At 43.1% G+C, this 14,774-nt stretch overlaps 1 protein-coding gene and 1 pseudogene across 2 annotated transcripts; both read right to left on the bottom strand.

The window, feature by feature from the left end:
• Positions 1–3,298: 3,298 nt before the first annotated feature.
• Positions 3,299–6,064, bottom strand: LOC311103654 (keratin, type I cytoskeletal 13-like). Its single transcript, XM_084145261.1, has 7 exons — positions 5,516–6,064; positions 5,326–5,408; positions 4,892–5,048; positions 4,520–4,681; positions 4,278–4,403; positions 3,935–4,158; positions 3,299–3,685 (listed from the first exon to the last, which is right to left on the bottom strand). Exons 1-7 carry the CDS (start codon positions 5,978–5,980, stop codon positions 3,556–3,558), a joined length of 1,347 nt encoding a protein of 448 aa, XP_084001387.1. The 5' UTR covers positions 5,981–6,064; the 3' UTR covers positions 3,299–3,555.
• Positions 6,065–12,743: 6,679 nt separating this feature from the next.
• Positions 12,744–14,503, bottom strand: LOC311138964 (annotated as a pseudogene). The gene is made up of 2 exons: positions 14,098–14,503; positions 12,744–12,791 (listed from the first exon to the last, which is right to left on the bottom strand). The product of its transcript is annotated as an uncharacterized misc_RNA (transcript).
• Between the last annotated feature and the right edge of the window lie 271 nt (positions 14,504–14,774).

Genomic DNA, 14,774 nt, shown 5'->3' with positions numbered 1-14,774 from the left:
GGTTTAGCCTGCTGTGGTGACTTTTTTGTTTGATAATGATCAATCTTTTCTAACACCAGCAGAAAATAACTGAGTTTTACAGTATCATAACAAAAATGATCTACATTATTTTGTCCCAGTTTGGTGAAAATAGTCTGATAGTGTGTTTAAATCCCAGACTTAAAACAATGAGATCAGACCAAACCCTTTCAAAAGCTCAATAGCTTCCACTATGTACAGTGCCTTGCAAAAGTATTCATCCCCCTTGGCGTTTTTCCTATTTTGTTGCATTACAACATGTAATTTAAATGGATTTTTATTTGGATTTCATGTAATGGACATACACAAAATAGTCCAAATTGGTGAAGTGAAATGAAAAAAATAACTTAAAATAATTAACGGAAAAGTGATGCATGCATATGTATTCACCTCCTTTGCTATGAAGCCCCTAAATAATAATAATAATAATAATAATAATAATATGCCATTTAGCAGACGCCTTTATCCAAAGCGACTTACAGTCATGCGTGCATACATTTTTTGTGTATGGGTGGTCCCGGGGATCGAACCCACTACCTTGGCGTTACAAGCGCCGTGCAACCAATTACCTTCAGAAGTCACATAAGTAGTTAAATAAAGTCCACCTGTGTGCAATCTAAGTGTCACATGATCTCAGTATATATACACCTGTTCTGAAAGGCCCCAGAGTCTGCAACACCACTAAGCAAGGGGCCCCACCAAGCAAGCGGCACCATGAAGACCAAGGAGCTCTCCAAACAGGTCAGGGACAAAGTTGTGGAGAAGTACAGATCAGGGTTGGGTTATAAAAAAATATCTGAAACTTTGAACATCCCACGGAGCACCATTAAATCCATTATTAAAAAATGGAAAGAATATGGCACCACAACAAACCTGCCAAGAGAGGGCCGCCCACCAAAACTCATGGACCAGGCAAGGAGGGCATTAATCTGAGAGGCAACAAAGAGACCAAAGATAACCCTGAAGGAGCTGCAGAGCTCCACAGCAGAGATTGGAGTATCTGTCCATAGGACCACTTTAAGCCGTACACTCCACAGAGCTGGGCTTTACGGAAGAGTGGCCAGAAAAAAGCCATTGCTTAAAGAAAAAAATAAGCAAACAAGTTTGGTGTTCGCCAAAAGCCATGTGGGAGACTCCCCAAACATATGGAAGAAGGTACTCTGGTCAGATGAGACTAAAATTGAGCTTTTTGACCATCAAGGAAAACGCTATGTCTGGCGCAAACCCAACACCTCTCATTACCCCGAGAATACAATCCCCACAGTGTAGCATGGTGGTGGCAGCATCATGCTGTGGGGATGTTTTTCATCGGCAGGGACTGGGAAACTGGTCAGAATTGAAGGAATGATGGATGGCGCTAAATACAGGGAAATTCTTGAGGGAAACCTATTTCAGTCTTCCAGAGATTTGAGACTGGGACGGAAGTTCACCTTCCAGCAGGACAATGACCCTAAGCATACTGCTAAAGCAACACTTGAGTTGTTTAAGGGGAAACATTTAAATGTCTTGGAATGGCCTAGTCAAAGCCCAGACCTCAATCCAATTGAGAATCTGTGGTATGACTTAAATATTGCTGTACACCAGCGGAACCCATCCAACTTGAAGGAGCTGGAGCAGTTTTGCCTTGAACAATCGGCAAAAATCCCAGTGGCTAGATGTGCCAAGCTTATAGAGACATTCCCTAAGAGACTTGCAGATGTAATTGCTGCAAAATGTGGCTTTACAAAGTATTGACTTTGGGGGGATGAATAGCTATGCACGCTCAAGTTTTCTGTTTCTCTGTCTTATTTCTTGTTTGTTTCACCCCAACATTTTTTTTGCATCTTCAAAGTGGTAGGCATGTTGTGTAAATCAAATGATACAACCCCCCCCCCCAAAAAAAAAAAAATCCATTTTAATTCCAGGTTGTAAGGCAACAAAATAGGAAAAATGCCAAGGAGGGTGAATACTTTTGCAAGCCTCTGTAGTAGGCCTATCTTAAATGGTTACTAAACTCAAAGACAAAGCTAAGATACCTGAGGGTTATGAACAGAGCACGTTGACTGCACATGTGTAGGAGCCTAGAAGACTTGTCAGAGGGACCCCCTTCCTCTCTCAGTCCCGTGAATCAACTGACTCAACATTCCAATGCAACATCTTGCATTGACCCACTCAAAAAACACTGTCATACAAAATATCTAGCTGAATTGATAGCCTGCCCTACATAATCACCTAGGCCAGTGTTTCCCGAATCTGTTCACTCATGCCCCCCTTTTATCATGGGGGAACATCTTGTGCACCCCCATGCCCCACGCCTGCCCCATTTGAATGAACTGCTACTATTGTTACAAAATAATCAGTACTTTTTTTTTCTTAAAATTAGCCTTTTACTCAATACGAAACAGAACGTACAAATACCAGCACTCATTCCATATTGAAATCAAGAAGAAAAATAATAATAAAGGAGAAATAAACCAGCTTTCTGCAGTGCAATGTCACATTCCTATGACTTGGGTGGGCCAATTTCTCTTGTAGATTTTCTCAATTTGAAATAAAAATAAACGTGGTTCTGGAAGTATTCTAAGGGTGATTATTAGGTTGCATAAACATGATTAGTGCTTTCCCCCCACAATTTCAGCCTACAAATATGTTTTCTAAAACATAGTAGGGAGGAGGTTAGATTGCTGCCGCTGGTCAGAGTCTGGGAGACAGGGAGGCTGCCTCTGACTGTGGAGAGAAACAGGCTTGCCTGTAGCATACCGTTATATCTGTAGCATACCGTTCAAATGCTGCAGACGTTTTGGTGAGAAGACCGATTTTCGGGATGTCTCCTGGTCTGACAAACAGTGCTGTAGCTCTGCCACTTTCAACCGCAGATGCAGAAGGGAGACATAGGCGGATGCGGTGGATTGAGATGGGAATTTTTTAAATATGTTACTTAAATTGACACACTTGTGCGTCAATAGACTCTAGGGGGTTAAATCCTACCCATTCATATTTCATGTTCTATATACCTGGCTGCTTGGGTGGTCCCACCCTGGAGTAACTGGTCCTTCTGATTATCCTGACATGAAGGGGAGACCGGGAATGGTTGTCAAACTTTCCACTCTTACCTGAATTTCTGAATGTAATTGTATCATATGAACATTTCTGAATAAATGAGTGCTGTAAATATGTTTAATGTAAATATGTTAGATTATCATGCTGGGACTGTGCATGTAGGTTTGCTTAACATCTACTTGCATCCCTAAAGCCAACACTAGTTGACACCCCACCTAGTAATCAGGATAACACCGAGCTCCACCTTACCACTCACAACTGAAACTATTTAATGAAGTTTAATTAAATAGGTACACATGAAATCATTAATGAAACAAAAGCAGTCGTTTAATTTGTCATTTTTTATAATTCTCGACTATTATGAAGACAAAGTAATTGAACAAACAAAGGATTTCAGACGCATTATTTTTATTGCTGTTGCCTTCCAGATGTGCACTGGATGTTTAGTGGGTCAGATAATCAGTTGTTGTATTTCCCTCAGTACACTCATGTACTGCATCAGTGGCGTGCATATGAAGAAGCTGAGGATTGGGTGGAGGAGACCACTTTCCCATCCACCACCTTTTCTATCACAGTGATGACCTTCCTGGTGCTGGTGGAGGAGGAGGAGGAGGAGGAGGAGGAGACACTGTGGACCAAACAGAAAACACCATTGAGCACATAATCGACTGTACCAAACACAATATAGCAAGGTCTTGACCTTGCAAATTTTGGACATGATTCTACTGGTAGTGTACAAACTGGTGGGGCCACTGTTTTGCTATTAAGAAAGTCAGTGAGCCTAGCCTAGAACCTGCTCAAAGTTTAGGATCAAAACACCCTTGATAGCTTAAGAATACAATTTGATGAACTAATAGAATAGGCTTGTTTGGCTCACCTGCTTGTCATCTCTCCGTCCAGCAGTCTCCTGTACTCAGCGATTTCCATCTCCAGCCTGGTCTTGATGTCCAGCAGCATCTTGTATTCCTGGCCCTGGCGTTCCAAGTCAGCCCTGAGATTTACCAACTGTTCCTCCAAGCTGGTCACCTGCATCTGATAACCCGACAGCTGCATGGAGAAACGGTTCTTTGTCTCTGCAAGGGTATTTTCCATGGATGATTTCTGTTGGGGAGAAGTGAAGAGCAAAACAAAACATCAGGAATTAGTTGAGCAAATTCAATAGATGTGTGGCAGACATTGAAACAAAATAAATATTTTAAAATATTTTTGAACAGTCTTACCATGCTCATATGTGATTGAAGTTCGATTTCAAGACTCTGCAGTGTGCGTTTGACTTCTGAAATTTCAGATCTGGACGTTTGGATAACTTCTGTGCTAATTGCGACCTCCTTGTTCAGCGCCTCAGTCTGTGGACAACACCATCCAAAATAATGTTTTAACATGGACAATTTAATTGATGGGACATTTTGAATAATGTGGACCTACATTATGGAATCATTTTTATAATGAGAAACAGTATTACCTTGGCGTGGAACCAGCCCTCCAGATCTCTGTTGCTCTTGGCAGCGACAGCCTCGTAGTGTTCGCGAATCTCAGCCATGACTTTGCTGAGGTCTTCCTGTGGTGCAGCGTCCACCTCCACATGGACCTGGCCGCTCATCTGGGCACGCATGGACAACAGCTCCTGAAGAAGGACAATGAAACGGGTTTAGGTCTCTAGGTCATCATCATGGTTCAGAAAGTGGTTCTAGATTTGTTCAAGTGTTTCTATTATGATGTATTTCTTGCTTACTAAAATGTTGTACAGTATTGCCTGGCTGGATCTGTTATTTTAAGAGCAGACACTATAGATAGGCTAGTATGGGAATCAGAAAAAGGAAAAGTAGAACCCTACCTCCTCATGGTTTTTCTTGAGGAAGACCAACTCCTCTCTCAGCCCCTCGATCTGCATGCTCAGGTCCTTCTTGGACATATTCAGCTCTTCCAGAACTCTCCTCAGCCCAGCGATGTCTGCTTCCACTGACTGACGCATGGACAGCTCGATCTCATACCTACATCATAAAGCATGACATTATTTACAGTGTACCAGTGTGTCTCAACTTGCTCTGTCAGTCTATTAGGTTGACAGAGTCATGTAAAAAGCTCACAGTCAATCATAATCATTGATTGTGAGCTATTTCACAGTGTGAGCTTTTTTACATGACAGATGGCATCAATATTTTTATTTGTACACTAGACTCTAATCAGTCGGTTACTTTTCTGGAATTGAGTCATAATATTTGTCTGAGTGAGTGGACAAAATATTTGGCATTTGGTGAGTGAACTCACTTCATTTTGAAGTCTTCAGAGGTAAGCCTGGCATTGTCAATGCTGAGATGGACTGCACCATTCATACGGATGGCTTCCTGTATCTGAAAAGAAAATTAATACTTTTTGTTGTTGTTTTAAATTAGAAATAAAATACATAGTGCAACTTTTTCAATATGTGGTGTAACAATGCTGGCATACAATAGCCTACCTTGGATTGGAGGTCACTGATGATGACATGGGATGAACCATAGTCGCGAGCAGTGGGGGAGGTCTTGGCCTCGAGGAACTGGCGGATCTTCAGCTCCAGCTCAGCGTTGGCCTTCTCCAGGGTGTGGACTTTGGCCAGGTAGGTGGCCAGACGGTCGTTCAGGTTCTGCATGCAGAACTTCTCGTTGCCGATGACATGGCTGTCACTTCCTCCACCAGACATACTGAAGCTGGAGCCTCCACCAAAGCCAGCACCACCAGCAGAGAAGGACTTGGAGGCTTTGGCACTGGAGATGCGCACCCCAGAGCCACCAGCACCCCCGTACACGCTGCCACTGATGCGGCTGCCACCACCAGACATGGACATGCCACCACCTCCAGACATGGACATACGTGAGGATCCCATAGATGAGCCCCTCATGGATCCACCTGAGGAGGATCTGAAGCTGCTGCTGGAGAAGGACATGTTGATGGAGTCTGCTGATGTCTTACTGCTCTGGCTGGAGAAAGGTGAGTGCAGAGCAGTTGGTCTAAGCTCCTTTTATGCTGTGAGAGGAGAGGAGGATACAGACAACACTTGAACTCAATACAGTAATTACATACTTTAAAAGGGCACACCAGGCATTCATTCCAAAATAGTTAAGATTCAAACCTGTTCAGCCGACAAAAGTAATTGTTGATTTTAGACAGTTTTTTCCATTGAAGGTCACCAATGCAAACAAGTCATAAAATTATAATTTATGACTGTTGAGAAACAGATGACATTTGAAAGTAATCCCTAACTGTAGCACTGGTAATTATGATGACCTGACAGCCTTGAGGCCTTACTTGCTCTTTAGACTAATACTAGGGTGAGACAAGGATGACACATTACTGTATGTGAGAACTCCACCTACACAAACAATCAATAATGTCAGGTCCCTGCCGACCTGGCATCTTTTCACTCCCTCCTCTCTACATTTTCTTCATCTGTTTCTGCTGCTAAGGTCACCTTCTACCACTCTAAATTCCAAGCATCTGCCTCTAACCCTAGGAAGCTCTTTGCCACATTTTCCTCCCTCCTGAATCCCCCCCCCCCCCCCCCCTCCTCTCTCTCTGTGGATGACTTCATCAACCACTTTGAAAAGAAGGTTGACGACATCCGATCCTCGTTTGTTAAGTCTAATGACACTGCTGGTCCTGCTCACACTGCCCTACCCTATGCTTTGACTTCTTTCTCCCCTCTCTCTCCAGATAAAATCCTGCGACTTGTGACTGCAGGCCGCCCAACAACCTGCCCGCTTGACCCCATCCCCTCCTCCCTTCTCCAGACCATCTCCGGTGACCTTCTCCCCTACCTCACCTCGCTGATCAACTCATCCTTGACCGCTGGCCATGTCCCTTCCGTCTTCAAGAGAGCGAGAGTTGCTCCCCTTCTCAAAAAACCAACACTCGACCCCACTGATGTCAACAACTACAGACCAGTATCCCTTCTTTCTTTTCTTTCCAAAACTATTGAGCGTGCCGTCTTTAGCCAACTCTCTTGCTATCTCTCTCAGAATGACCTTCTTGATCCAAACCAATCAGGTTTCAGGACTGGTCATTCAACTGAGACTGCTCTTCTCTGTGTCACGGAGACTCTCCGCACCGCTAAAGCTAACTCTCTCTCCTCTGCTCTTGTCCTTCTATACCTGTCTGCTGCCTTTGATACTGTGAACCATCAGATCCTCCTCTCCACCCTCTCCGAGCTGGGCATCTCTGGCGCGGCTCACTCCTGGATTGCGTCCTACCTGACCGGTCGCTCCTACCAAGTGGCATGGCGAGAAGCTGTCTCCGCACCACGTGCTCTCACCACTGGTGTCCCCCAGGGCTCAGTTCTAGGCCCTCTCCTTTTCTCCCTATACACCAAGTCACTTGGCTCTGTCATATCCTCACATGGCCTTTCCTATCATTGCTACGCTGACGATACACAACTAATCTTCTCCTTTCCCCCTTCTGATAACCAGGTGGCGAATCGCATCTCTGCATGTCTGGCAGACATATCAGTATGGATGACGGATCACCACCTCAAGCTGAACCCTGGCAAGACGGAGCTGCTCTTCCTCCCGGGGAAGGACTGCCCCTTCCATGATCTCGCCATCACGGTTGACAACTCCGCTGTGTCCTCCTCCCAGAGTGCGAAGAGCCTAGGCGTGACCCTGGACAACACCCTGTCGTTCTCCGCCAACATCAAGGCGGTGACCCGCTCCTGCAGGTTCATGCTCTACAACATTCGGAGAGTACGACCCTGCCTTACACAGGAAGCGGCACAGGTCCTAATCCAGGCACTTGTCATCTCCCGTCTGGACTACTGCAACTCGCTGTTGGCTGGCCTCCCTGCCTGTGCCATTAAACCCCTACAACTCATCCAGAATGCCGCAGCCCGTCTGGTGTTCAACCTTCCCAAGTTCTCTCACGTCACCCCCCTCCTCCGCACACTCCACTGGCTTCCAGTTGAAGCTCGCATCCGCTACAAGACCATGGTGCTTGCCTATGGAGCAGTGAGGGGAACGGCACCTCTGTACCTTCAGGCTCTGATCAGTCCCTACACCCAAACGAGGGCATTGCGTTCATCCACCTCTGGCCTGCTGGCTCCCCTTCCTCTGCGGAAGCATAGCTCCCGCTCAGTCCAGTCAAAACTGTTCGCTGCTCTGGCACCCCAATGGTGGAACAAGCTCCCTCACGACGCCAGGACAGCGGAGTCACTCACCACCTTCCGGAGACATTTGAAACCCCACCTCTTTAAGGAATACCTGGGATAGGATAAAGTATTCCTTCTAACCCCCCCCCCCCCCCCCCCCCCCCCCCCAAATTGTAAAGTGGTTATCCCACTGGCTATAGGGTGAACGCACCAATTTGTGAGTCACTCTGGCTAAGAGCGTCTGCTAAATGACGTTAATGTGCCCTTGAGCAAGGCACTTAACCCTAATTGCTCCTGTAAGTCGCTCTGGATAAGAGCGTCTGCTAAATGACTAAAATGTAATGTAAATGTTTCCAAATCATATCTATTGTAATGAACTTGACACAATCCAAAGTCCTGTGAAAATTCTAGAGTAGTGTACACTGAATTGGTTGACGTGTTAAACATTGCTTTACACTATAAAGGAGTGTACAGTAGACTGGATTTAAAAAACACTTTTTGAAAGTTAGTCCGATAGAAATGTATTCTGTGTTGTTGGCTAACGAATTTGAATATTGATTATCTTGGATGCAAAACCACAAGAGTGCAGATTGGAGTTTGGAATTCCTATTTAAATTTGTTATGTTTGTAGCAGAATTAATAAGTGAGAAAGGGTGAGGTCACCTCTCTCAGGAAACAAGACAGCGAAAAGACAATCAGTTGCAAGAAATATCTTGTTCACAAAGGTTAAAGTTTTAAAAGGCTTCTTAGAACAGTTTACAGCAGGTCCTTATTAGAGTTTACTATGATTTTTAATTATGGTTAGAGTGTAAGGTTCTGTAAGCTTTCCCAAACTTAATTTCAGGACTTTCTGGAGTCGAGTGAGAACTCTGATGATGCCTATTTTATTGAAATGCTCAAGATTACAAAGATTGTTTCTACCTCATGCAATACCTCAACTACACAAGCACCATATCTGAAAAAATTGTAGTTTTCCACCAACAAGTGATACTTCATGGGTTTGTTCCCATGAAACAGGGGGTGATGCTAACTTGAAGCCAAAAACATCACACACCCTTTTTAGAGGTTTTGTATCGTTCATCAAAGTAGGATGTACTGTATGTGTCGTATAGGCTACACCTGAAGAAAAGCAACACAAGCATGTATGACCTGTCTATTCAAAGTATGCCAACTGCATACATGAGCAATCATGTTGACAGAGGTGACAAACCAGTTTCTACACCTTTGTAACTAAGTTTCACTTATGACACTAACATACCGTATCTCAATGCCCTGCAGAGTTCATTGACATCAAACTGACAACACTTAGAAACAAAATGTGTCCAAAAATCAGTCAAAGTTTTTTTATATAACGTATAATTTTTTGATTATTGCAATCTATATCATTTTGACTATATCTGCAATGGAGGAGTAGTATAATATCCTTAAATGAAGATTAGCCTAAAGTTTTATCCCAATGTATTCAATCTTAAAATAAAAAGTATGTCAGTAAGCTAATACCCATTAACCCTTTCCTGACATCTCTGTAGATCTTTATTATGTGTGTATGTTATGTTGGCACAATATTGTGCTGCAGTGCTGCTACTGAATTGGTGTGGGGTCATTCTACTGTAGATTCCTCTCCACTGACTGACAACACCTCTGATATTTCTCACTGATGCCCCCTAGTGTCATAGATGGCCTCATTCCCCTTGAAGGTGCACAACATATAGGTTATTGACATTTTTATGCTAAAGTCACAGAGTTTCTAAACCCATAGGCCCAACATTGCTACACTTCCGGGAACGTGTCACGCTGCAGAATCGTTTGGAGTTGGGAAGTTGTTAATTTTCTCAAAATCTAAAAGCACAATCTAGATTTGAGCCAATGTCTTATGTAGCTGAACATATTACTCCAACCTCGTGAAAGTGACAAACTGACACATTTTCATTTTCGTCAAAAACAACTATATCGAAGGAGTGCCTGCACATGCACAAGATTTCTATTGGAGAAGCAGTTTCTGCCTATCTTCATACTGTACTCATTGCTAAAGTCTCTGAAGTGTGATGTCACTTGTTATGCATATTTAAGGTGATTTCCTTTTATCAATTAAAGTTTCAGTAACACATGTATGAGGAGGCAGTAGTGAGATGAGGATGAGGAGCCAGAAAAGGCTGGTTTTGTGATGGTTTTGGCATCCGAAAGTATCTAAATTTGACTGTGAAGCTCAACAAAGTCACTTATAGATTATTTGAACATGATGTGTGAAAAATGCTAATATCAGTACCATGACTTGAATGTGATTATTGACACAAATGCTAAAATGTTAGCATTTGGAAACAGTGCCAGGGAAACTAAACCAAAGCATGGATTGATACCTTGTCCATAGACTGCTTACGGAGTAAAGAAACCAATATGTCATTTCGTAATTTGGGTGAACAATCCCTTTATCCCACGGGCCAGGGCCCACCCTGGAGTTAGCCGACAAGTCAAACTCTAATGGGCTGACTTGAATCTGTGTGCACTGCGAGTGCTAAAATCCTCAGAACTTACTACTGTGGTTCAATTCAAATATCATGACAGTTGAAGGGCACCATGCTAAAACTGCAGTTCAGTGAAAGCTAAAGTTAGCTAATTTAGGTAGCTAGGTAGCGAACTCTAGTCATATTACCTGTTTTGCCATGTTGTATGGTCCTTTCATACTAGCTACCATTATCTTCTTCTAAGAAACATTTGACACATTAGGCCATGTTAGCTTGCTAAGCTAAATTAAACCCAGACTTGAGGAGAAAACATACGTGACGTAGAGCAAACATAAGAATAAAAAGTAAATGTCACATATCTTTCAAAAAGTAAAGCCATCAAACTGAGTGAACTCAAATTATTTTTCAATCTCTTTGATTGAGCATTGGAAAGGGGCTAGCTATGTGTCTGTGGTAAGCCAACTCAAATACAGGCTGCAAGTATTAAAGTATAAAGAAATCCACCTCAAACTTTTATCTCAAACAGACGTTTAAAAAATCCTTGCTATTTCCTCATAGAGGAGCTGGCCAATCAGCGGTCTACTCGCGTGAATATTTTTATGGACCGGTATACGCCCACACCATTCTGTTGCTGGGGTATGCCCACACTATTCCAACACAGAAAAGCTGCTTTTGAACATACTTATAGAAATTTGGAAAGAAAACTATTTCACTAATGAATTATAGGTCATATTTCATAGAAATCTGGAAACACTGGACAGCTACTCATAAACTGACTGTCACAGTTTCACAGAGTTTCAGAATCTCTTGAAGTTGACCAGGCCAGAGCAGTACAGCTTGTCAACTCAGTAGGCTAGTGTGAAAAAGGCCTAAAATAACACAATACAACTTTATTGTATTCTGCTTTCTGCATTTCTCAACTCTCCACACACATCATACAGACACACAGTTGGGAGGAGCACAGGGTCAAGCTGCAGTGCAGCACCCCTGGATGGAGAGCATGATGTGGGGTTAAGGTACGGTAGGGGATTGTTGTTAGGATATAACCCCAGCAGCCCTCCAGTTGCCAGATCAATTTCCCCACTTTTATTCCAGCGCCTGGCCTGGGATTTGAATAGTCGACCTTTCGGCTACAACTGCTGGGCTACCTACCACCCCACAAAATGTTTAGCTGGAAGTTACACTATCCATGCCAGATTAATAAAACTGAATCCCATTCATATCCTACAAGTCAAATAGCTTTTGAATTTGAAGCCCTCTGCCATAATATGCCATTTAGCAGACGCTTTTATCCAAAGCGACTTACAGTCATGTGTGCATACATTTTGCCATGTTGTATGGTCCTAGAAGTGATGGAACTGCATTACTATGACATGGCATAAGAGGGCAGCCTTGCCTCTGATTAAACAGTATGACACTTCATGTAGGGAGCAAAAAATAGCTGTTTATTTAAAAATGCAATGTTACTCAGTGTGTAGGCCAGAGGAGTCTGGTGGGAGGAGCTATAAACATGTGGTTTCTATATGTTTGATACGGTTCCATATATTCCATTCCAGTCATTACAATGAGCACATCCTGCTATAGGTCCTCCCACCAGCCTCCTATGGTGTAGGCCTTTGCCATTTTCAGTGAAAGTGACATGATCAATTATGTTAGTGCATATTATGTTAGGATCTAGGCTCATCTGTTTGGCATTGCTTAACTCTATAGGGGAGAGTACGGTATACTGTATCATTCTTTCTCTGTGTACAAAATCATTGTTATTGTTTCAATAGACATCATGATACAGCCTACTCAACCAAAACAGCAATATAATCAATCTTGGCCTAATTTGCACAGCTATGTTTTGGATAGCCTTTTTTTGTATTTTTTTGTCAAATCAAAACAAAAATGAAACAAAAGATTTAGGGCTTTGTTTTATTGACAAATCTCTCTGAAGGTATCAGAGGGCTTATATAAATTCCAAGACACAAGTTTACACAACCCAACTGAATCACAGCTTCTGAGAAAGATTGACATCAGGCATCAGAGGGATGGTGTTCTGTTCTGTGAAGTCCCCGTTTCAAGATGTGTCTCACTTGGTCTTGGTCTCACTGATCACCTTGCCGTCAACACTTTCCATGAAATCCTCCATTCATACGAGTGGCATCAAAGATCTGAAAGGGGGCACAGAGGAATGTCACTGTCACAATGGAATAGAAAGAAGACGGGTACAATGCCAATCACAAATGTTGGGATAAATGGTTGAATAATTGGCAAATCTGGCTCACGACAGTGCAGAGAGTTGCACAAACCTACTGTGAAAGAAACAAACTATTTTGCAATCAGCTAATATGGGTTGCATGGGATGCAAAAAGAGAGAACACACTCAATTTTACATAAAACAGGCTGAGGTAGCCTGTCTTCATTCTTTTTTTACAGTGCCTGGTATTATTTGGATAATTTTCAAAAGTTTAACTACACAGAATGAGAACCAACTATATGTTACCCCTTAAGGCAGGGCTGATTTTTGTACTGAGCGGATGGTCGGGGGGCTGGAACATAATTATAAATAATTTATACTCTGCAAATTGACGGAAGAATCCCAAACAGATCCTTTCAAACCTTGATTACATTGGTACACGATCACATACTGCATGTCTCTCTATTTATGAGGGGAAATACTTGGGAATAGCATTCCTAAATTAAAATGAGCAAATTCCTAGAGATTTTACAGTTTTTTATGTCCAAAAACGAAGAAAGAAAATCGGACTCAGAAAACTTTTTTTTTTTTTGGGGGGGGGGGGGGGCAAATAAAATCTGCCAGTTAACGATCCTTTCCCTAGGGCTTGCTCTCTAAGCATTCCTGACCAAATAAACCCTTTTTAGTATAGGCCTAGGTCTATAGGCCTAAGGGAAACTCAGTTTGGATCACATGAGGGGAGAATGGCTCATAATAATGGCAGTGGAAACCATGTGTTGGATGTATTTGATACCTTTCCAATCATTTCCGCTCCAGTCATTAACACGAGCCCGTTCTCCCCAATTAAGGTGCCACCAACCTCCTGTGGTTTGGATGTGGCTCAGAGTGAATGGAAACACAGGAAAAAACTGTTGATGCAAAAATACCCACTCTGCTTTTATCTTACTGAGGGTTCTGTTCCAACAGAGTTGGAAGCATATAAACATTGTGCTTCATTTTGTGTTTAAAATGGCTGTAAGTTTATCCATTGATGTCAATTAACACTATTCAAATTCATTTAAAAAAAAATCTATGTATCCAAGCAACAGTCTTTTCTGAATGCTTATTATTTTGTATCAAAAGGGATCACAGAGGGCATGACGACGCTCACACCATTATACTGACACTAAGGCCCATCTTTCTAAACCTCTTCTACATTCCCTCTTCCATTCCCTTCACCACAGTCTGACTCTGTTTAATAGAAGCTACCTGTTTAGCAGAGGATTGTTTGGTGGACTTACCTGGTTTTGGAGTTTGTTGATGACGACTTTGAAGGTAGAGCAGTCGTGAGCCTCAGGTGTGGCTTTTTTCTCCAGGAACTGGTGGATCTTCATCTCTAGATCAGCGTTTGCCTTCTCCAGGGAGCGGACCTTGTCCAGGTAGGAGGCCAGACGATCATTCAGGTTCTGCATGGTGGCCTTCGTAGACAGCGGAGCTACCACCAGCCTCACTGCCAGCAGAGAAGGTGCTGGAGGCACTGGAGATGCGCACCCCGGACCCACCGGCACCCCCGTACATGCTGCCGACCCTCGTGGCGCTGATGTGTCTACCTCCACTAGACATGGACATGTGGCGAAAGGAGCCCATAGATGCTCCCTTTATGGATTCACCAGAGGACACAAAGCTGTTGTTGGAGAAGGAGGTCATGGTGATGGAAAGTGCTATCTGGTCTGAGTAGAGAGGAGTGAGTGAGGAGTCGTTGGACACAAGCCTTTTTATGCTACGAAATGAGGGAGAGGAGAGGGGGCTCTACCTAGATGACATGCAGTGAAATCACTCCACCCTTAGCCAAAAGCTAACGAAAACAAAACAAATTAAAAGGCTCACTAATCAGGTATGGGTGGGAGGAGAGTCAATACCAGATCTGTGGAATCTAAATTCTAACCTGTTTCACGACAAAATCATATCTTTCTTAGGA

Source organism: Coregonus lavaretus, assembly GCF_964263955.1.
Source record: "Coregonus lavaretus genome assembly, chromosome: 2".
Lineage (NCBI taxonomy): Eukaryota > Metazoa > Chordata > Actinopteri > Salmoniformes > Salmonidae > Coregonus > Coregonus lavaretus.
This window is presented reverse-complemented; position numbering and strand designations above follow the sequence as displayed.